General features: G+C 39.3%; 1 protein-coding gene across 1 annotated transcript in view; it reads left to right on the top strand.

Annotated features, from left to right (window-relative positions):
- The window catches only part of LOC139718344 (dynein axonemal heavy chain 3-like), a 128,112-nt gene that overhangs the window by 85,831 nt on the left and 20,522 nt on the right, over positions 1-21,759 (top strand). The window contains exons 49-70 of the mRNA XM_071629822.1: positions 31-221; positions 824-919; positions 1,524-1,715; positions 2,182-2,315; positions 2,903-3,065; positions 3,840-4,022; positions 4,822-4,980; positions 5,599-5,670; positions 6,947-7,147; positions 7,747-7,902; positions 8,535-8,735; positions 9,050-9,183; positions 9,342-9,513; positions 10,061-10,147; positions 10,799-10,915; positions 11,585-11,752; positions 13,221-13,376; positions 15,431-15,535; positions 16,918-16,968; positions 20,091-20,251; positions 20,454-20,625; positions 21,076-21,201. Coding sequence (XP_071485923.1) covers positions 31-221; positions 824-919; positions 1,524-1,715; positions 2,182-2,315; positions 2,903-3,065; positions 3,840-4,022; positions 4,822-4,980; positions 5,599-5,670; positions 6,947-7,147; positions 7,747-7,902; positions 8,535-8,735; positions 9,050-9,183; positions 9,342-9,513; positions 10,061-10,147; positions 10,799-10,915; positions 11,585-11,752; positions 13,221-13,376; positions 15,431-15,535; positions 16,918-16,968; positions 20,091-20,251; positions 20,454-20,625; positions 21,076-21,201 — 3,197 coding nt within the window. The remainder of the gene's footprint in view (positions 1-30; positions 222-823; positions 920-1,523; positions 1,716-2,181; positions 2,316-2,902; positions 3,066-3,839; positions 4,023-4,821; positions 4,981-5,598; positions 5,671-6,946; positions 7,148-7,746; positions 7,903-8,534; positions 8,736-9,049; positions 9,184-9,341; positions 9,514-10,060; positions 10,148-10,798; positions 10,916-11,584; positions 11,753-13,220; positions 13,377-15,430; positions 15,536-16,917; positions 16,969-20,090; positions 20,252-20,453; positions 20,626-21,075; positions 21,202-21,759) is intronic.

Here is a 21,759-nt window from a genome sequence, read left to right as displayed (position 1 = left end):
AAATGTGCACCATCACTCTGAAAACCAAAGGTATCGGAGGCAGCGGTAGAGCCAGCGCTGCCAGACTAGCTGCCTTCATGGCGATGTACGAACTCTTCAACATCGAGATCACCAAGAACTACACCCAGGCCGACTGGAGGGATGACATCAGGCAGCTGATGCGGAAAGCGGGAGATGAGGGCCTCTCGACCGTCTTCCTCTTTGGAGACCACCAAATCAAGGTTGGTGTTGATGTGAGATTAGATGATATGGGGAGAGGAGGGGAAGGGGTGAGAGAAATCTTGTTATCAATTACAAGTTACGATAGTTTGTTACAAGCTACTGAAATCCTTGCATCTGATTGGCTTTGAGCAAATTTGTCAGAGAAACATGGTAGTTGTTACTGATAGCAAGTTTTATGAAATGGGACCCAGATGACACTTTCACCACATTGAATTCAATCTGAATTGAATTGAATTGAATTGAATTGAATTTATTTCCACATCAGGCATAGACACACAACAACATTGGTCATACAAGCAACAAACATACAAATGATAGGGGAAGAATCACAAGGAGCACACAAAAAGGTTAGCTTAGCTCTGATGATATTTCTATACATTTTGCAATGGGGTGAATAATAGATGTAGTATTTTCCTTCATGAGCAAGTCACATTGGCATGACCTTAAGGTATGTAGAGATGCATGTCACAGGTATTACCCCAAACAGGGGGGAGAAAAGTTGCTTGTTAAAGATGATGAAATGATGGGCGGATGATTATAGCAGATATCTATCAACGTCTTCTTGTTGTACATGTATGTCTTCACTTGATCCAACTTGTAGGAGGAATCCTTCCTTGAAGACATCAACATGATCCTGAACACCGGCGACATCCCCAACCTCTTCGAGAACGAGGAGCGACTGGAGATCATCGAAAAGGTGAGCGATATCAATGTGCTTCCAAACTGGTGATCTGTTTCATCTTTCTGTTGATGCTGTCTTTTTATCATTCCTGTGCCAGGGACTTTGGGCTGTGTGTACAATGCCATGGAGTTTTCTGGGCCAAACAGCACTCAAAGGACACAAAGGGTTAAACAAGTAGTCATTGACATTTTATCGCAACTCTAGAATACTTTGAAGCAGAATATGTTGCTTCTACATGTACTTCTTTCAAATCCATTTCAAGAATGGAAGTTAATTAGTGAAGATTTTTGTTTAAGGGAATGAGAAACCTGCCAGGCGATGACATCATCTCATTCTATATACATTAGTTGAATGTGACTGATACCGCCACTTCTTGCAAACATGAATAACTTTGAAATCCTATTTAACATTTCTCCAGTGTTTTATCATGATAGTGAAACGCTCACTGTTTTGCAAGCTCTACTTAACACCACTGATAAAAGTCTACTTGAATATGAAATGTGTTTCTTTGTAGCTTTGATAGGATCACAGTGTATGAACAATATTTACAATCCTATGAGGCTTGACTCATTCTCAAACAATGTGCACCTTCTTCCCTCAATGTGACCATTGACCCCAGATGCAGCAAGTGTGCGTTGCGGAGAATTCCCAACTTGAGATGACTCCGCTCAACATGTACAACAAGTTCATCGAGCGCATCCGCCGCAACCTGCACGTTGTGCTCACCTTCAGCCCCATCGGGGACGCCTTCCGCAACCGGCTGCGGATGTTCCCGTCCCTCATCAACTGCTGCACCATAGACTGGTTCAAGGTGACTGGGGCATCGCATACTTTAAAATTGCATATTTCGTTGTGGTACCAAGTAAAATACCCCTAATGACGTTTTGAATATTATGTAAATCTTACAGGAGCTTGGAGAAAGCAGCAAAATAATACTGTCTTGAAATATATATAGTAAAGAATTCAGTTAAACGGACGTCAGACTTGTGTGTATCTAATTCACAACACTAACATGTGGTGAATGTCAAGAACCCCCTTTGTGAAATATGAGGTAGGACTTCTAAATGGCAATAGAGAGAGAAAAAAATATCACCCTTTTTCTAAAGGAAAAACAGTAACGATGCTGTACATATGTCTAACAACAGACCCTTTTCGAATTTTTTTTGTTTGTTTTGGTGGGGGTTTGTAGCAAGTCACATGGAGAGTAACCCCCGAGTTTAGCTGCTGTTGTCTCATTCCCTCACGTCTTTTTGATCTACGATCTCCTCCATGCACAGGCGTGGCCGGAGGATGCTCTGGAAAGGGTGGCTCACAAGTTCCTCGACGACGTGGAGATGTCTGACGAAATACGGGCGGAGACGGTGGTCATGTGCAAGCATTTTCACGAGAGTGTGAGAGCAATGTCAGACAGGTAAGATGACATTTGGTGTAAACTTTGGTGAACTGTGAACTATGGTACAGTAGGAGTTGTGTAGACCATTATCAATGATAGCTAGCAAATAGTCCAGATAAGTGAAAGATCATTTTATCTGCTTTCGAGGAATGCCTCCGTCTGTACATGTCATATACATGCATTGATTAATGTTGAATATTTCTAATGAAAAAGTAAGTTGATTTTGGTGAAAGTGTTTGAAGCATACCTTAGTGAGAGAGAAATGGTCAATGCAAATATTAAAACTTGACCGAAATGTGCTCTAAATTGTGTAAATACGGACACCCTCTTTGTGTGCATGGTGCATTATATATGTTACATTGATCCTACTGTATGTAGTTGTGTTCACTTACATCAATTTACAATGTACTGGTTCAATGGTTACATCCTTAGCTAGCCACAGGAACTCTCCTGGAAGTTGAGATATATGCTCAGTTGCTAGTGCTAAATATCTCTTTCAGATGCAGAGTATCTGTATAAATACCAAGTCTAGTTTTCATTTACTGTTCACTTTAAAGTTCTGCAGAGAATATTTCATTTTTGTACCATTTTCCCACCTCTTCCAGGTTTTACAGTATCTTGCGGAGGGCCAACTATGTGACTCCGACATCCTACCTGGAGCTGATTAAGACCTTTAAGACGCTCCTCAACAGGAAGAGGATGGAAATCTTGACCCTCAAGAACCGCTACATGGTTGGGCTGGAGAAACTGGACTTTGCTGCTTCACAGGTACCCACACGATCATCCCTCACTTTCATGAAAACGATCCATTATACACCACTTCTAAGATTTATTGCTGTGCTAATACATTTGCCTTTGATTCTGTCCCATGCACAGAAATGTGCAAGAAAAATATTTGAAGAATGCAGTGCATTAAGAATAAGGAAAAAGGTACGATAACAAAATATGACCAAGAGGCAAGTGTAACCATCCAAATTGTACCTATCATATTTCTGGATTGTGCCTTGGATTGCTGCAATTCTGAGTCAAATTTAACTTCTGATGTTGCATACTACCATTTGCATATGTTCAGTGAACCCTTCCCCCAAAGGGAGAGAAATTTAAAAGTGATGAACATAATGGGAAACAATTTTATTTTCTAGGCTTTATTGTCTTTATTGCCTGTTATGCAACTGGTTCAAACTTTAAGGAATCAAGAGTGCCTAATATTAATTGGAAACAAAATTGAAGTGAATCATAAAGTGAAAAAAGCAAATTGACAAGTTGCTTTAATGTGAATAAACATCTGTTTGTAAAATGGTTTCCTGAAATCTCCTGATGATCTATCCATGTTTGATTTTTAGCCTATTTTGTCTTTACTGTCTAAATAATGCACAAACTGGTTCATAATTTGAGGGTGCATAATGCTCATTAGGAACAAAAATGGTAATACATTGAATGGCACTAACATATTGTCAAGTCGCTTAAAATGAGAAAGCTCTGTTCTTGAATGGTTTCCTGAAGCTTGAAACGTCTTGATCCTCCTTCATCCACAACCTTCAGATCTCTGTGATGCAGGAAGAGCTGACCGCCCTGCAGCCCAAGCTGATAGAGAACAGCAAGGAGACAGACAAACTCATCGAGATCGTCCAGAAGGAGACGCTGGAGGTGGACGCCAAGCGACAGATTGTGGCCGCGGACGAGGCGGAAGCCAATGCCGCGGCCAAAGAGGCTCAGGCCATCAAGGTTGGTGGTTCAGATCCTTTCCTGTTTGACTCCTAGAAGGACAGAACTTCTTTATAGGGGATGGCTAGTAACTGATCAGTGGGAATCAGTGGGAATGCTGGGCAATGACTGTTCCAATTCTTGTGGGATTTATTTAAGATTGAGTACATTATATATCTATTGTTGTGTAAAAATTATTTGCTTCAGAACGGTCTCATATTCAAGTAATGTGCAGTTTAATGCCCCGTCACTGTACAGGCATGCTAGCCTGGAACCATTAAACTGCACATTACATTAAAATCCCACAAGAATTGGAACAATCATCCCCCAGCATTCCCAATGATTCCCACTGATCAGTTACTAGCCATCCCCTTTAAGGACCGAACTTCTTTCAACTCTTCTCCTGTCAGCCTCCCTCCACACCCTGCAGCTCCATCTGTCATTTGTCTAATGTCAATTCCATCTCCATGGCATGTTTGATTCTTCTTTCTATTGCAAGGAACATATCACCAACTGGAATCTACATGTTGTATACTACCTAGTATTATTGATGAATTCACACTGTTACATCTTCTCAAGGCTTTCCTCTTTTCCCCCTTTAATCCTATTCTCTGATTAGTAACTGTCAAAGTTTTGATTCAGTGTGAAACTTTTGGGGCATATTTTGCTCCTTGTTTGCTGCTGTCAATCCTTTTGCCTGTGCTCCTATTTTGAGTAAATGTATATTTTAAAAACTCTTTAAAGATATATAAAATATAGTCTCAGTTCTTATTCAATGTGATGTCATTTGGTATTGCGTGCCTGGTCTTAAAACTTGCAGGAAGACTGTGAGGCCAACCTTGCCGTTGCCATGCCAGCACTAGATGCAGCGGTCAGGGCTCTGGACACCTTGAAGCAGCAGGACATCACCATCGTCAAGACAATGACCAATCCTCCTGCAGGTGTCCGGCTGGTCATGGAAGCCATCTGCATCATGAAGGTCAGCTTACTGAGATAGATACATGTAGTAACACTGTCTTGATGATGTGAATTCATACAGTTTATGGTGTGCAGATGATGGTATAGAGATGATATAAGGTATAAGGGTGATAGTATACATTTGATTGTATTAAGACTATGGCATTAAGATGATGGCATGCAAATAATGGTGTAAAGGTGGTGGTGTAAAGATTATGGTATAAAAATGATGGTATCAAGATGATTATTGTAACATTATGGTATATTGATGGTACTATCAAGATGATTACATGGAGATGATGGTAAGAATATGATTGTGTGTAGATAATGATATACCAGAAGACTGTCTCAAATGAATATGTATGCTATTGTGATGAAAATGTGCAAGAAACTGTGGGGTCATGAAATAAATACTTTGATAATTTATACAGATCTTGTGCTGAAGAATCTCTGGAGTTTGCAAATGCCAATGGACAGAATGTATTATGTAGTTTGTGTCTGAGTGCTTTCTGGACTTTTCTCTTTTTGTAATGACAATGTACTGAATGCATATGATTTGTGAGGAAAAATGCTAAAAAACAAAACAAAACAAAAACCAAAAACCAAAAAACTGTGTCTGTATTTTCATCTGTGTGCACAGGGAATAAAAGGTGACAGGAAGACCAACGACCAGGGAAAGCCGTTTGATGACTTCTGGCCAGCTGCTAAGAGGGTAAGTGTTCAGACCAGAGACGTTTATGTCTCTCTTATTGAAGCATGGGTGTGTTCTGTGATGACAGTTATCAAGTTGAAGACCTCAGTGCCTGCTCTATATCTCTTGAGTGTCAGGCTCTTAACCCTAACTAGGCGGGGGGGGGGGGGGGGGGGGGGGGGGGGGGGAGGCCCCCCCTCGACGTTTTGCGCTATGTATCGCTATCGCGAGAAGCTATCGCCGCGACGTTTCATGACTTTTTTCTTTCGAGTCTCCTGCATCTTTTGACACCAAATTTGCGATACCCGGGTGCGCGGTTCCGAAGTTGCGCATAAATATGCACGTGCATGTCAGACCAAAAATTGCTCAAAAACGTGAATTCGTGTACAATTTCAATGCAAACTGTGTTTACAGGCAATAAGAAATTCAAAAAACAATAAAATACTTCGGAAATTTTTTCTGATTGCACAATTTTTTTATCTTACATTTGCTAAGGACACTAAAAAGAATATTTACACAAAAAATTTGCCTGTTTTGAGCCTTATTTAGTGATTTATACCAATTTGTCTGATTTCATGCATCATTATGCATAAATTAGCATAATTTAGTGAAAATGGTAATTTTTGCAAAAATTAACTTCATGGTACTTTAGATTACATCATAGGCAATGTGTGTGCCAATTTTCGTCGCGATAGCGCGGTCGACGGCCGAGATCTGGAGGGGGGCCTGGGAGGCCCCCCCCCCCGGCTCTATCATCTACCTAAATAGCCCGGCCTAGTTAGGGTTAATCCGTGTATAAGAGCCAGAAGAGTATGTGTCATTGTATTCTTGTTTTTAGTAGCAATGCAAACATATCATCTCCACCATTGTTAAAACACACACACACACACACCCACCCACACACACACACACACACACACACACACACACAAAATAACCTTAGTACTACTTTCAGTAGTGCATTTTCAGAAAGAAGTAAATATATTTTCTTAACTGATTTTGAAATGGGATGCATTCCAGGTGGAAATTTTAGATTGCCATTTCAAAAAAACTAACTTCTGAGATGCAAACTGTACCTTCATCACAAAAGTCAAAACATGCTCATTTTTAGAATGTATTTGTTTACATACTACAAAAGAATATGACTCTTGTCTGTGCTACCCACATAAGAACTTTTTGTGAGCAGTAGTTGTCATTATGAGCCAAGTTTTACCGGAAGAAAAAGGTTATTTGTGTATTAAAACGTTGAGTATCAATATGGGGTAATCATTATCCACACCATGATTCAAATCTTCAGATGTTGGGGGACCTGAAGTTCCTGGAATCTCTCAAGGAATACGACAAAGACAACATCCCAGCACCCACCATCAAGAAGATCCGGGACGGCTACATCAACAACCCAGACTTCAACCCAGAGGTGGTGAAGAAGGTTTCTTCTGCCTGTGAGGGTCTGTGTAGCTGGGTGAGAGCCGTTGAGGTCTACGACAGAGTGGCCAAGGTACTGTAAACTGTACTGCCCCATCGGTGTGTTCTTTCATTTTTTTTTTATAGTACTTTGTTACAAATGTTCTTTCTTGGTATGAACAGCTCTGCATCATCAGTCTCTATTTTAAGTTTTCGCAAGATCTGTTACGATGCCAAAATGATAACAAAATGAGTCTTTCTGATATGTAATCCTTTTGAAATTTGAAATTTAAAACAATTGTTCCTGTTGCTGTTTCTGAAATGCTTGTATCAATCGAACTTGAGTGCTCATTTTGTGTCATGCATCTTTATAGATCATCTCTCCTTCAATTCCCATCTTACCGTGGAGAGTTCATGTCATGTAGGTACTAATATGTGCATGATGAAGTGAACAATATCCATAATCTATCTAAAACAGAAGAACTCTGTCTCTCAGAATTTGTAGTCGGGGCTATTCTGTCATCACAGTTTTGAGAATTGACCTGTTGATGACAGAGGTATGTGCTCAAAAAAATAACAATGGGAGAGAGATACTAGGTCTGTCTTCATTACCACCATCAACTCAATTGGATGTTGATATAAAATTCCAAGGCACTGACGTATGTTTTTGGAATGTGCTCCTCCTTGTCACAGGTTGTTGCCCCCAAGAGGGCCCGTCTCCAGGATGCTGAGTCCCGTCTGGCAGAGCAGCAGGCTCATCTGAACGAGAAGCGGGGAGTGCTGAAGGAGATCATGGGCAAGCTGCAGGCACTCAATGACCAGCTGGCCAGGAAGGAAGGAGAAAAGAAGGTACCAAGGGGAGAGAGGATGGAGGATGGGAGAATGGAAAGGATACCATAGATAGGGAGAATTCAGTGTGAAGACAGCATTATACTCAAGACAGAAGAGAGGCATGTCTTGAAGTTGTATGAAGGAATTGCCTTCACTGTTGTGAGGGAATGCGAAAAATAATGCCCATTACTAGTCTCTTGCAAACCCATGAAGGTTTCAGTGGTATTACAGTGTCAAAATCCTAGCAGGATCATCAGCAAAGTCCTATTTCCAAAACCAAGACCACATTGATAACTGCTCATATGATGTAAGACTCATGGCATTAATTTTACCACTTACATGTACAATGTATGTCCATTATTCTGTTACCTTTGAGAACTACAGATTGTACTTTCACAAACTTGCTCCTGATGGACTATTTTGAAAAGTTTAGAGAAATTGGTTACGGGATAGTGAGATAGAGAGAGAGTCTATTTCTGATATGTTCTGTATCTACCAGCCACATATCGGTACTACAGACGCAAGAGAAGTACACTGACTGGAAGTCAATGTAGTGCAAGGGGAGACAGAATATGGTATAGAGACAGAGAGATCTTATGACTGCCTGGATGTAGGTGGTTTCATAAGTCCTATTTGACATTCTTAAATAGGAATTGGAAGACAACATTGAGCTGACAAAGTTGAAGCTGATCAGAGCAGAGAAGCTGATCGCCGGTTTGGGTGGCGAGAAGGAGAGATGGATGCAGCTGACGGAGGAGCTGAGTGAGACCTACATCAACATCGTGGGAGATGTGCTCCTGTCGGCGGGTGTGGTCGCCTACCTTGGACCCTTCACCGTCTCCTTCAGACAGGTGAGACATGCTCTGCGATGGGATTCGAGGAAACTTTTTTAAGGTCAATAAATCAAATGATCAGTCAATCAATCCATCAGGCAATCAGTCGATCAAATTGGTCAGTCAACCAACACCAAGAGTGTAGGTTCTTATATAGTGAATTACAAGGGGACTTCCCCAGATGTTTAGCAGGTATTACATCTGGCCCTACGATGTATATCTCACTTCTAGTGACTAATCAAATAGTTGTCACGGATATCTGTGAAGTTGAAGCTTTGTGATTGAAGAATTTCAAACAAACTGTCAATTGTCCTTTGTATTCTCACCCTCAGGAATGTCTCAAGGAGTGGTATGACATGTGTGAGGAGAGGGACATCCCAGTGTCCAGTGTCTTCTCCCTCTCGGAGACCCTAGGTGACCCGGTCAAGATTAGGGACTGGCAGCTGGCTGGACTTCCAGTGGATAAGTGAGTTGTCATCTTTGAGCCCTGATAAGACAAGAGCACGCATTGCAGAAAAGAAGACAAGAGGTCTTTTTGTATGTTTTGAATTCATGCTCACTACAAGAAGCGCATTTCATTGTTGGTCTATTTTCCTCCATCATTTTTTGTTACTTTCTCTCCAGCTTCTCAACTGACAATGCCTTGATAGTGACCAATGCCAATCGCTGGCCACTGATGATTGACCCTCAGGGCCAGGCCAACAAGTGGGTCAAGAACATGGAGAAGCCAAACAAGCTTCAGGTCATCAAACTCTCGGACCCGACCTACACCAGGACCCTGGAGAACTGTATGCAGGTCAGTGACCCCTGCTTAGCTTAGGCTCATTGCTGCCTCAAACAGTAGTTCTTCTAGATTTTTGTATTTCTCTTTCACATGTACATGTGTTGTTGTCTTCCACCTCCAGTCAAATCGGCTTTTTATAGGTGTAAAAGTGTTCTTTTATTTTTGTTTACTAGCTCTCCATAATGAGGGTTGGATTTACTTTATCTGTTTATGAGATGTTGAAAAACTGGTCAGTCACTGAAAGAAAGATAAAATGCATTTTGGTGTGAAATATAGGTGTTCATTCATTTTCTTCAACATGGGGAAAAAGTATGCTATGGCTGATCTTGTATTTGAAGTCAAGATGTTTCTAGTGTGACTGTTCACTTGCCTTTAAATGTTCATAATTTGAATCAGAAGTGCTGTGACTTAAAATTGTGTACTCTTTCATCCTTCACTGTGCTCTAGCCGCAACATTCATGCATTGTGTGTGATTGAAGAATATTCCATGCCACAATCATATTCTATTCTCTGATATCACTAAGTCATTTCATTCCACTTTTCATGATCTTCCATGTAGTTTGGTCAGCCATGTTTGCTTGAAAATGTTGGAGAAGAACTGGATCCAGTCCTGGAACCACTTCTTCTGAAGCAGACATTTAAGCAGGTAAGCCATGTACACATATAGTTGATGTCACTGCATGTTTGCTATCATGCTCAGTACATCATGTTTCCTTTTGTTCTTGCTTTTTTCTTGGGTGGGTGGGAGGGGGGAATTGCTATTACCATCTTTTAAAGGTACAGACCTCTAGTTGATTGTGCACTATTTGGTGATTTTGGGCACTATTTGATGGTGCGATGATCACAGTCATTTTCATTACAGAGATTGATGATGTAAAGCCAATTAACTGTTGGTCAAAGCAGATTACTTGTGCATATGAAAACCAGAATTGTCTGGCTGTCTTTCTGTCTTAATGTGTCTAATGTTAATGCTAAGTCAGAAATGTCACTGGTATCGCAATGAATTTAAAATTTCATTCCATGCTATGATTAGATAATGTACCAAAGTTTGGTATTAACCAAATACAGTGGAAGGACACAATAAATGAATGCAACTGCAAAGGCAATTTCTGTCTTCTTCTAGGAAGGTGATACAACATATACAGGTTGATTATAGGATGTTATGTCATTGATTTGATGTTAGTGAATTTTTGAGAATATCAACAAGTATGAACATCAATTATGACATCAGTATTGATGAATATGTAATTTTTTTCAATTATGTAACAGTTTATCTATGTCTGCCTCTCTCTTTCAGAATGGGCTGGACTACATACGACTTGGTGACAATGTTGTGGAGTTCAGCCGGGACTTCAAGTTCTACGTCACCACAAGGCTCCGTAACCCACATTACCTCCCTGAAGTCTCGGTCAAGGTTCGTTGGTCCACTAGTGACAGGCCGGATTAGTTTGAAATAACAAACTTTATATGTTCTCGATCTGCTTTTGCCATCCTCCATATTTCATGAGGGATGGACTTGAAGTATGAAATTTCAGTATTTTCAATAAATTTCAGAGTTTGAGCGCTCCTCTGGCACAGGTACCATATGGTTCGGTTCACTTTAGGAGAGTGCTAGAATGCACCCTGATGGTTATATGTTGAAAACTCTTCAACAAATTCTGATATTAATCAAGCTGGCAATTCTACACACATATTTACCAGCCCTGTTTATGCCAAATTGGTTGGAGTTTATGCATTGGCTATTAAGTGATTTACATTGTAGTTTTGGAATGTTACTGCAAAGTCATTTAGATATCAGTAATATGGTTTGATCAAATTCTATCAGATTGTTTGCTAACAACACTTTGCAATGCAAAGTAATTATGAAAATATATTTCAATGTGTAAAGTTATCACTGTCAATGTATATGTTTGATACATGTGTTGCACCAGAGCATAACTGAGTCATGTAAAATATGTTTTTTGTTGTGCAAATAGAGCAAAGTAACAATGCTATTTGGATGTTGTATCATTGCAGACCATTTTTTCCCCATTTTAAACATTTTATTTCTCTCTCTTTTTTTTTCTTTTGTGCAATTACTCAGGTCACTCTTCTGAACTTCATGATCACTCCTTTGGGCTTGGAAGACCAGCTGTTAGGCTTGGTAGCAGCCAAAGAGAAGCCAGACCTGGAAGAAAAGAAGAACCAGCTGATCCTTGAGAGTGCCAAGAACAAGAAGCAACTCAAAGAGATTGAGGACAAGATCCTTGAAGTAGGTTCCAGACTTATCTTGCCTGAAATGTGATTATATATACATGTCAAGTGTTAGTACACAAGGGTGTATATTTTGGGTTCATTGTATACAATGTACCACCTGCATACCAAATATAGCTTGGCAGGACAGGTGCTAGTGGTGAGTATTTTGTTTTTGTTTATTAGTTGTTTACCAAACAGAGAATGGCATGACAGGTGCTATTACACGTGGGGCATTCCATAAAGTGTTTTTGTTCAGTGGCTTTTACTGACCGATTTGCTCTCAGCCAATCAGATGCAAGGATTTCAGTAGCTTAAAACAGTTGTCAGTGACTGAAAAGTTTCATGAAAGGCTGCCCTGGCATGTACCCTTTTTTTGTTGTTTGCCACCAGTGTACACTGTACCAAATAAGGATTGACATGACAGGTGATAGTACACCTGCAGTGTATTTTGTTTTAATTGTTTACCACCAGTGTGCCAAATATAGATTGATATGACAGGCGCTAGCACACTAGTGTTTATTTTGTTTTTGTTGTTTATTACCACTGAACCAAATATAGATTGATATGACAGGTGCTAGCACACTGGTGGTATTTTGTTTTTGTCCTCTATTACCAGTATACCAAAATAGATTGGCATGACAGGTGCTAGCACTTGTACCACTGGGTGTGGAATTTTTGCTATTGTTTACCAGCTGTATACCAAATAGTTTTGACACAGTCAATCAATAATCTCTTTGTTCTTTTGTTCACTTCATTGTTGTCTTCAAGTGACTAGAGTTTGTCAGATCTTCCAGCTTTTTTCCCCTCCTTATTTTCATGTAATCATGGTTGATGATATTGATAGCATCTACAGTATCATGTTTTCCTCTGCATGTATACCATTGTGCACATTATTAATGCACATAACAGAAAATAAACTTGGAAAGCACAGCTGTAATACAATATTCATTCTGCCATGCTGGTGTAGATGTAGTGTATATCCAGCTTTACAAACAATTGTGAATGAAATATGTAGCTAGCTAAGTAAAGAAAGTCTTGTATGCCATGATCAGGAATTCATGAGAATCTACACGTAGGAATGGGGCATTGCCCTTTGAAGTTTCAGTGAAGCATTTCTTCTTTTTTTAAACCTAAAGTCAGACCAATTTTATGACCTTTCTAATAAGTAGCCTCAAATATGCCTTTCATAATTATGAAATACAGGGCTGCCAACACTGGAAACTAGTTGAGAGTGAGACTCCCATAGGCCAATGCTATAATTTAGGAGTCAAAATGAGTGAGATCAATAGAAATGCATGCAAATGAAATAAAGTTTTAGCGTGAGAAAGGACCAAAATGCGTGAGTCTCACGCTCTATGCATGAGAGTTGGCAGCCCTGGAAATATACCATGGTCAATAAACATTTGATTAAAACACATACTGAAAGTGAGGCCTCCAAACAATTCTGATCATTTTGCGGCCCTCATTTTTCCATCCCGCCAAAGGTGTTGTCGTCATCACAAGGAAACATCCTGGAGGATGAGACAGCCATCGAGATCCTCTCCTCCTCCAAGGTCCTGTCCAAGGAGATCTCAGAGAAGCAGGAGGTCGCCAGCAAGACAGAGAAGGAGATTGATGAGACGAGAGATGGATACAAACCAGTGAGTTCTTACTTTTTTTTCTCATCTTTTTGCTTCATTGTAATGATATATTCTGTATGTATTACCTTATACATGTATGTTGATTGTACCACTATTTTCTGTACATCATACGGCTGAGTGCAAGTATTTTACCCTATGTATAAATAAAACAGACAAACAAACAGACAAACCAAAATTCTGTTCAGCAGTCAGTCCGCAGCGCGAGCGAAAACGCACGTATTTATTCAAGTCGTATGCACGGCTGAGCGGTGCTTGCATACGTAATGAGCAGATACATGGTCATGAATAAATCTGTGTAGAACGAGTATTTCTCGTCAGTTTTCGACACTTTTAGTATCGACTGAAAGAGAAAACATAAGCAAATATGCTCATGATCAAAATAAACGGAAAAGAAGAATATAGAATATCAAAATCCCTCTCGAAGTTCGGTATTGCATTCAAAAATATTCCTTCACGTTTGACGCCAAAAAACTAACCTGAAATCTTTCATGCCCCTCTAAAATATGGTGAAGACTATGTCCGCTAATGTATATAGTATCACAATAAGGGCACGTTTTCCCATCTTCATTTCAATACGGGTCAGGAACTAGCAAAATTCAGAGACATGTCTAGCGTCGGGTTTAAAAAGATTATCCTCGCATTCGCACCGGAATTCCGGGTCTGTGATTGGTCGAAATCTGTCGCAAGACGCGGCGTGTCGCATTGCGTAGTATCCATTGGCTGCTGACTCAATGCTGTGAGTTTTAAATGTTAGGTTCCAGATTGTGATCGAATTTTCACTCTCTATACAAAACTTGAACTTTACACAGGAACCAATGATGTGTATGTGAGTGTGCACTTACAATGACCCTGAACAATGGAACTGGCTGCCACCTGTCTCGAGCTCTGCTGCAAGGCACATGAATGCTTAATCAATTATTCATGTGGATTGCCCCAGCACTGCTAGTCTGAATTCTTGACACAGGGTGAAATGCATGCACATGAAAGAAGTAAGTACATGTTTCCATGTGCTTGCACACACCACATTTCAGAATGAACAAAGACTAGCTGCGATAGTGGAATTCCTCATGAAACATTCCAATCCTGGCCAATGTCCACGACCATTGTCTGGGTATCAACAACACATTCCACGCGTGTTCATTCACTACCCCAATTCCAGTAAGAAAACATAACTTGCCTTGTTTTCAACAGGAAAATTCACAACCTTAAAAATGGTGCCCCTCTTCGTTTTTTAATTGATCATACTCGCTCAAGTTTCACGATTGTGAAATCGAAGAAATTACGGAGATCTATTTTCAATACCAGTCAGGAACTAGCAAAACATCAAACTATGATCTAAAAGCTTCTTGAACATTGGCAAAATAATCGTTTACTTTGATGCTAAAATGGACTACTATATTGACATCAAAAATAGAGAAATTAGGTATCAAATTAATGAGCATAATCAGCTCTATAACTTAACTAACCACCCTGGGTCAAACAATGCACTGCGAAAGCTATGAAAGCTGTTGTTGCGATCTCTGCAAAAACTCTCGCAAAGTATCGCGAAATCTCGTCAGTCTCAAGGGCACAAACTGCGTAAACGTGATTCTGAATAAAATTGTCGTTTGTGCCTCATTATCGCACACGCTGCGGACTGACTGTTCAGCATTTGGCTCACTCATGCGATGATCCTCAAAATATCTTATTCAGATGTGGAATGAATTTTTTGTACCTGGGAGCCCTCCTGGGATCAGCAGTTGGAATTTATGGCAAAGGGGTTTCTATGGCAAAGGGGTATACAATTCTCTTTCCACATGAAATGCCATTCTGTGTCATGTGGTGTATTTGTGAACTAAAAATTATGGGTACAGTCAGTGACAATCAAATCTGCATTATATTTGTTTTGTCTTGATTTGTTTAAGAGCTCTTGACGTCGATATTTTTGGATTTGAACTCGATATTTGAACTGATAGACCATACAGCATTGATGTGAATTCTGACCAAGAGTGCAATCTATCTCATGAACTCCCTGCATGAAATTCATATGGACTCTTGGCTTTTCTTTTTTCCAGGTGGCTAAGCACTCATCCATTCTGTTCTTCACCATCTCTGACTTGGCAAACATAGAGCCCATGTACCAGTACTCCCTAGCCTGGTTTATAAATCTCTATCTACAGGTAAGGCCAGATTTTATGTTTCTGCTTTATATAGAAAACAAAACAAATCAAAACAAAACAAACTAAAATAGTTTGTAGCAATTAAACACATATATGAATATGAAGAACCTTCAGGAACTTTTGTTAGCAAACAGAAGTATTAACAGCTTAAAATTTTATGCAGTTGCACTTCACCAGACTGGTCTTTTGCTTCAGGGCTATTATGTTACACATGGGATAGAGTGACAGAGTCACATACTCATTCGTAGTTTAAATCAATTGTTTCCATGTCATGAGGAGATTTGAAAAGAAATACCATCTAGTGATATCAAAACACCATGTTTTCTTTTGAAGCAATTTATATTCATTTATTTATCATATTTTGTACTGTTATCATAGAGCAATTTTTAGGAATAACTTTACATCAGCGCCACAACAGCTTTGGATCATTCTGACTAAGTGATATAAGTCATTTGTTGAACACCCTTCACTGTGTGCATACTGTATACGCCAATATTTTCGCGTACAGATATTTTCGCGAATCACGGTATCAGTGGCATTTTCGCGTAATGTTAAATTCGCGATTGATAGTAGTACATGTAGTAGGGTCTACTGCCAAGCCCGAGAAACACTTTCAAACACTTGCCAACTTACTCGTAACGTTTTTCCATTTGCATTGTGACTTTCCAAACATGAAAATAGAAACGACATAGTAGAAGATTGATAAAATGAAACAACTACGGCATTCACAAGTACTCAGTACCTACCAAATGTTGCAACAAATAGACGACAAAGTTTCAGAGCTGCGCTAGCGCTAGCGAAAGTTTTACATGCATCCTGTGTGTATCGCTGTACACAAGTGTCGCGCTAGCTACACCTAGCTGCGCATGGCGTCTGCACGGCCCTGCGCACACGGCATCTGGTCGGGCTACATGCACCCCTAGGCCTCACCCATGTACCCAACCACGTCGAGCCGGTGTTCGTTTGCGTAGGGTAACGAAGCACGGAGATTGCACATTTTAATGCACGTTTAGCATACTGTTACTGCACTTCCACAATCGGTCACACCGTAGCGTACGTACTGGTACATAGTATGTGTACGTACTGGCCGATGTAACAGCCACGTTCTGGTCCGGCCAGCGTTGGATGCATTTTGTCATAAATTTGCACATAAGGTATGACGGGGTAATATTTTCGCGTGTCTTTAATTTCGCGATCAGCCCGAAGCTCGCGAAATTCGCGAAAATAACGGCGTATACAGTATGTTAGTATAATTTGTAATTACTGTAATTCACAGAAATATAGCCTATATGATGGAGAAATTAAGTTGTCATACGTTAACTCGACAGTGACATTGTGAATGAAATGTTGATGTTATTTGATTTCCTGGAACCGCTTCACAGTCTGTGTTTGACACAAAGGAAATGACCCCTGAAATGTTGGCAGAGATTCCAGTAAGTCTTTTTTTTTTTTTTTTCTTGTGCTGTGCATTTTGGTGAAGGATTTTTTTTTTCAAAGCAAGCAGAGCTTTTTCCGGTGATGCCTTCAGCACCTGAGCACTCATGAAGCCATGTTAATGTTGTAAAGGTGGTCTCACTAATATTCTTTGAAGGGTTTCTCCCTTTGTCTGCGTGTTTGCATCTATGTATGTGTGTGTTTCGTTTGTTTGTGTGATAAAAGTAATCACTTTTTGTACATATGTTTTAAAATAGCTGTGAAGTTTTAAAACGTCTGTTGGTTTAGATGCCAATTTATGAGTAAATCAGAAATTTAGCTGCTAATTACTGTACACATTGTGTCATGGTCCCTGTAGACAGTGACCAGAATTCATCAAGGCAGTTTAGAATCAAATGTAGCCTGTGGATTATGCAAATATTGACTGCATTAATGCATGAAACATTACATACACCAACAGACAACCGATAATGACAAGAGGCTAACACACGCATGCATAGGATATGTGTGTTTTTCACGTATTTCAAGTTCATGGACCAAATTGTAGACATGGATTTGACTTTGATAAGTACCTTTGTGAATTGGGGCAAATTACTTAATTGACATTTGAACTGTCCATAATCGTATATGTGTCCTGAAAGATGCCCTGATTGTGTCTATTGCATTTAACGTGTGGTGTATTATTGAAATAGTGTTTCCTCTGTAATATAGTTTGAAAAATCACTGCATAGTGCATTCAGTACATGTATATTATAAGATTTTCACATGGAGAGAGGAAATTTTATTGACTGCAAAAACACACATGCACTGCAGATGTAATGAAATATATTTCATCTATGTTGATATGTCAAAGCCAGATGTAGCTTTCTCTCTGTGATTTGACGTCTGGCTTCAGAAATAAGCGCAATGTGGTTGCTTCATCACATGTTGTTTCCATCATGTGGGCATTCGGGGTTATTTGTATGTTTCATTGACCTTTGCAATATATTTTGTTCATTTCTGCTGAATGACGCAAGCAATCATTTTGTATCATTTCCATAAGACAAATTAAATTGTCAGATCGATTTTACTAACAGTTTGTTGTGGTGGTGGATATATGTATAGCTGGAACATGGAGGACAAATATAATCCATTAAAAGTTTTTGCAGATACTGTAACTCCTCATGACAGTAGGGAAGAAAATAATGAGTAAAATGCAAGACACAAACCTATTTAAACCAAGTCACTTTCTGGAATAATGGCACTATGTGAACTCTTGTTTGGAGGCTTTCCATAATAGATATAACCATTTTGTGGTTAAAGAATGTGTATGTAGCACTGTTGCTTTGGTAAGTTTATTGAAATGAAATTAACAGAACTTATATATTGTGTTGTTGATGACTTTATTTCATGACACTAACAGTTTTCTTGGAAATCAATAATAATGTAAGGAATATTTGAAGATGATACAAGTCAGATATGATTTCTATTCCAGTGAATTCATAGTTTAAAGCTAGTAAAAGCTATCTGTATGCCATCTTACAAATAGACCAGCTGACGTTTCCTTTGTGAATTGATTTGAAAATCATACATTTATTCTTTGGTTCTTTGGTGTGGCATTGGTCAATTTTTGTGGAATTTGGTGATTTTTTTTTTCTTGTTAAAGGTATTTAACAGTAGGCCTAAATAATTTCAGCTGTGTTGCGCTGCAGTTATGTTGTCTTTCTGCACTTGCGCTACGTTCTCTGTATTTGCAGAGATTACCCTTTTTTTTTTTTTTTTTTTGCGTGGTGAAAAGTTGCACTTTCGTGTCTTTGGTTTTGTGTGGAACAGAGCAACTTAAGAACTTTACAGATGTATTTGCTCTTCTGTTGTTTTATTCTGTATTTGCTGCACTTAAATTCATTCACACTTTGTAATTATACCCTACCCCTAAACTATGAATAAACAACAACCCTGAAAGCAAAAGATAAAAGCCCACCAGTTTTGACAAGAAAAAGCATGGAAAGACAGAGAGACCTGTTTCTGGCAACATGCAAGTAAAGGAAAAAAAGTGTCGTCTTGTGAATGGTGTAATGTATGATGAAGTGAGTGATGTCTATCTTCTTTGACTTAAACTTTCGAGATGAAAGTGGCAAATCAAATGACCCAGTGCTTCTTACAATATCTTCCCCCTTTGTCAGAGATATTTTAGGGAAATTATTAACTTGCATTACATTTATAATTATCGAAAGGTAGCTCTAAGTCAGGTCACATTCAGTCATTCGTAGACCCGAAAGAAATCTTTGCGGTTACCCTGCAGAAACCATGGATGATAGGAATATCTCAAGAGTCTCTTAACCCGTTAAGGACGAGTCCCAAGTATACTCGGGCAGGTGTCTGTGGGAAATGTGTGTTGTAGCAAAATCAGCCCGTCCTCAACGGCTTAACCTGTTCGACCCCTGTGACACATTGTTGCTAAAATCAATGTCTGCAATAGACTTTGCACTTGCACTTGAGAGTTCTTTCCATTCAAGCAATCCCATGTCTGTCAAATTTGATTATTAGTCATTGTTACATTCCATATATGTGGTATCATTGTTGTAAAATGACCTCAACCTTTTATCCCTTGCCCCCTTTCCATTTTTAGAATGTGTAGTCCAGTTCCAGTGTATCAGTTATAAATTCTTTCCACTTTGGATTCATTACCTCTGTGAAGTCTGCAAGGGAGCCCATATTTAAAATTCACCTATTAATCTTCTTTTTTGTTTTTAATTAATACTGCATCGAGTGTTTAAACCTCACAACTTTCTTTCTGCAGACTTGACCTAATCCTAGCAACAGGCAGCTGTCATATGATTCTGAAAAGTTCTGCTTTTAAAGGCTTTCATTAGAATTGACCCTTACCCGCAGTGGTCTGCAAGGGCATCATGCAGCTTTGTAGTTATCAGCGATTCACATTTAAAATATGATATGAATGTACTGTACATGAAAACAAAATTTACATGTTTTAATTGTTACTGCACAATCTGAGGTGGTGTATTGTCACCAAACGTAAGTGATGAGAATGCAAAAGAAGCTTACATAATGAAGGAACTTTACTCCAACTGTTGATGATGCTATGATTTTGATTTATGCGACTTTCACTTCCACAATCCCCCAGTCCATCACCCAGAGTGAGCCCTCTACAGACCTGGAGCGTCGCATCAAGAGCCTGAACGATCACTTCACCTACAGCATCTACCAGAACGTCTGTCGATCTCTCTTTGAGAAGGACAAACTCCTCTTCTCCTTTATTCTCTGTATTGGGATTGCCAAGGGAAGGTAAGAATCTAATTTTGTTCTTATAGAAGAGTTTATTAGCTTATTCAAATTCCATGCATGCCATGCTTTGAGTTAAAAAGTTCTTCGGGGACATCTCAGTAACCAATACATAATATTCCCATTGGAATAATGACTGAATCATTGTCAATTCTCCTTGATGATAAGTTTTGCAAAATCCTTTTTGTTATCTTGATTAACCCAGGGGTGACATTGATGATCGTGAGTGGAGGTTCCTGTTGACGGGAGGCGTGGCTCTGGAGAACCCCTTTCCAAACCCCGCCCCCAACTGGCTGACCGACAAATCATGGGCGGAAGTAGTCAGAGTGTCTCAACTGGATGCCTTTGATGGTTTCATGCTAAATTTCAGAACCTATGTGAGTAGGAACATTAATTTTTCGTACAATTTTTCTGTTAATAAAAGAATCATACTCTTACCACCATAACTACATATACTGAGATCAAGTCAATTTGAGCAGTATATTAAAAAGATTTATATTTGATCAAGTGTTCGATACAAATATTGCAAAGAGGAAATAACAGATACAGTTTCTTGTTTCAATCAAAGTGCAGCATGAAGTCCAAAATTTTGTATCAAGTCCTGAATACTTGTTTAGTTTTAGTTTGAATGGTTAACTTTATTCCTGTATTAAAAAGTAACATGTCATAAGACAGTTCACCTTGAAAGTCCTATGAATGGCACAATTTTACAAAATATACAAGCATATAAATCAAGACTGCTTGTGCTGAGTTGATGTTTCTTTGTGAACCAGAGGAACAGGTATCACTTGTGATAAATTTTTTCCTCTGATGCATGTAATTCCCAGATATCAGATTGGAAGAAGCTTTATGACTCACACACACCCCACACGGACAAAATACCAGAGCCTTGGGAACTCTGTCTCAATGACATTGAGAAACTTATCATTCTCAGGATCATCAGACCAGACAAGGTAAGTAATCTGGTTCCATATGCTCCTGTGACAATTTCTCCCATGAAATATCTGCAAGCTAAACATAAATTCTACCCACAAATATAACCCTAACCCTAATCCTAATCCCCACATCAAACTAAACCTAAAACCCTTTCACAACCCTAACCCTAACCCTAAGTCCTTGGAGAAAATAAGACTGGAAGAATTGTCACAGAAGCAAATGTCGTGTCACCAAGTAATCTTATCTCTTTTTTTTAATAATCCCACTGGGTATCTCGGAATATTCCAGGTGTGTGTACCTTGTGTAAGGTTGTTGGAGTGCCATAGTATGTAATGGGGCTGGTCCAGGACCTAAACACAAGGGATCCAGAATTCAAATCCTGACGTACAGTTGTAGATGACATTCATTGTTGATCAGACAAGCTAGGAATGGCTGTTCTCTCTCTCTCTTCTTTTGCAGACTACATTATTATTGTTTGTGTGGTGGCATCTTTTCAGAGTTTCAATTGAATGTCAAAAGTGATTTCTTGCCACATTTTAGATGACATTGACAAAGGCATTTCATAATCATTCAAG

Source organism: Diadema antillarum, unplaced genomic scaffold (genome assembly GCF_040938485.1).
Source record: "Diadema antillarum isolate AM-2024a unplaced genomic scaffold, OU_Dant_1.0 scf00000093, whole genome shotgun sequence".
NCBI lineage: Eukaryota > Metazoa > Echinodermata > Echinoidea > Diadematoida > Diadematidae > Diadema > Diadema antillarum.
This window is presented reverse-complemented; position numbering and strand designations above follow the sequence as displayed.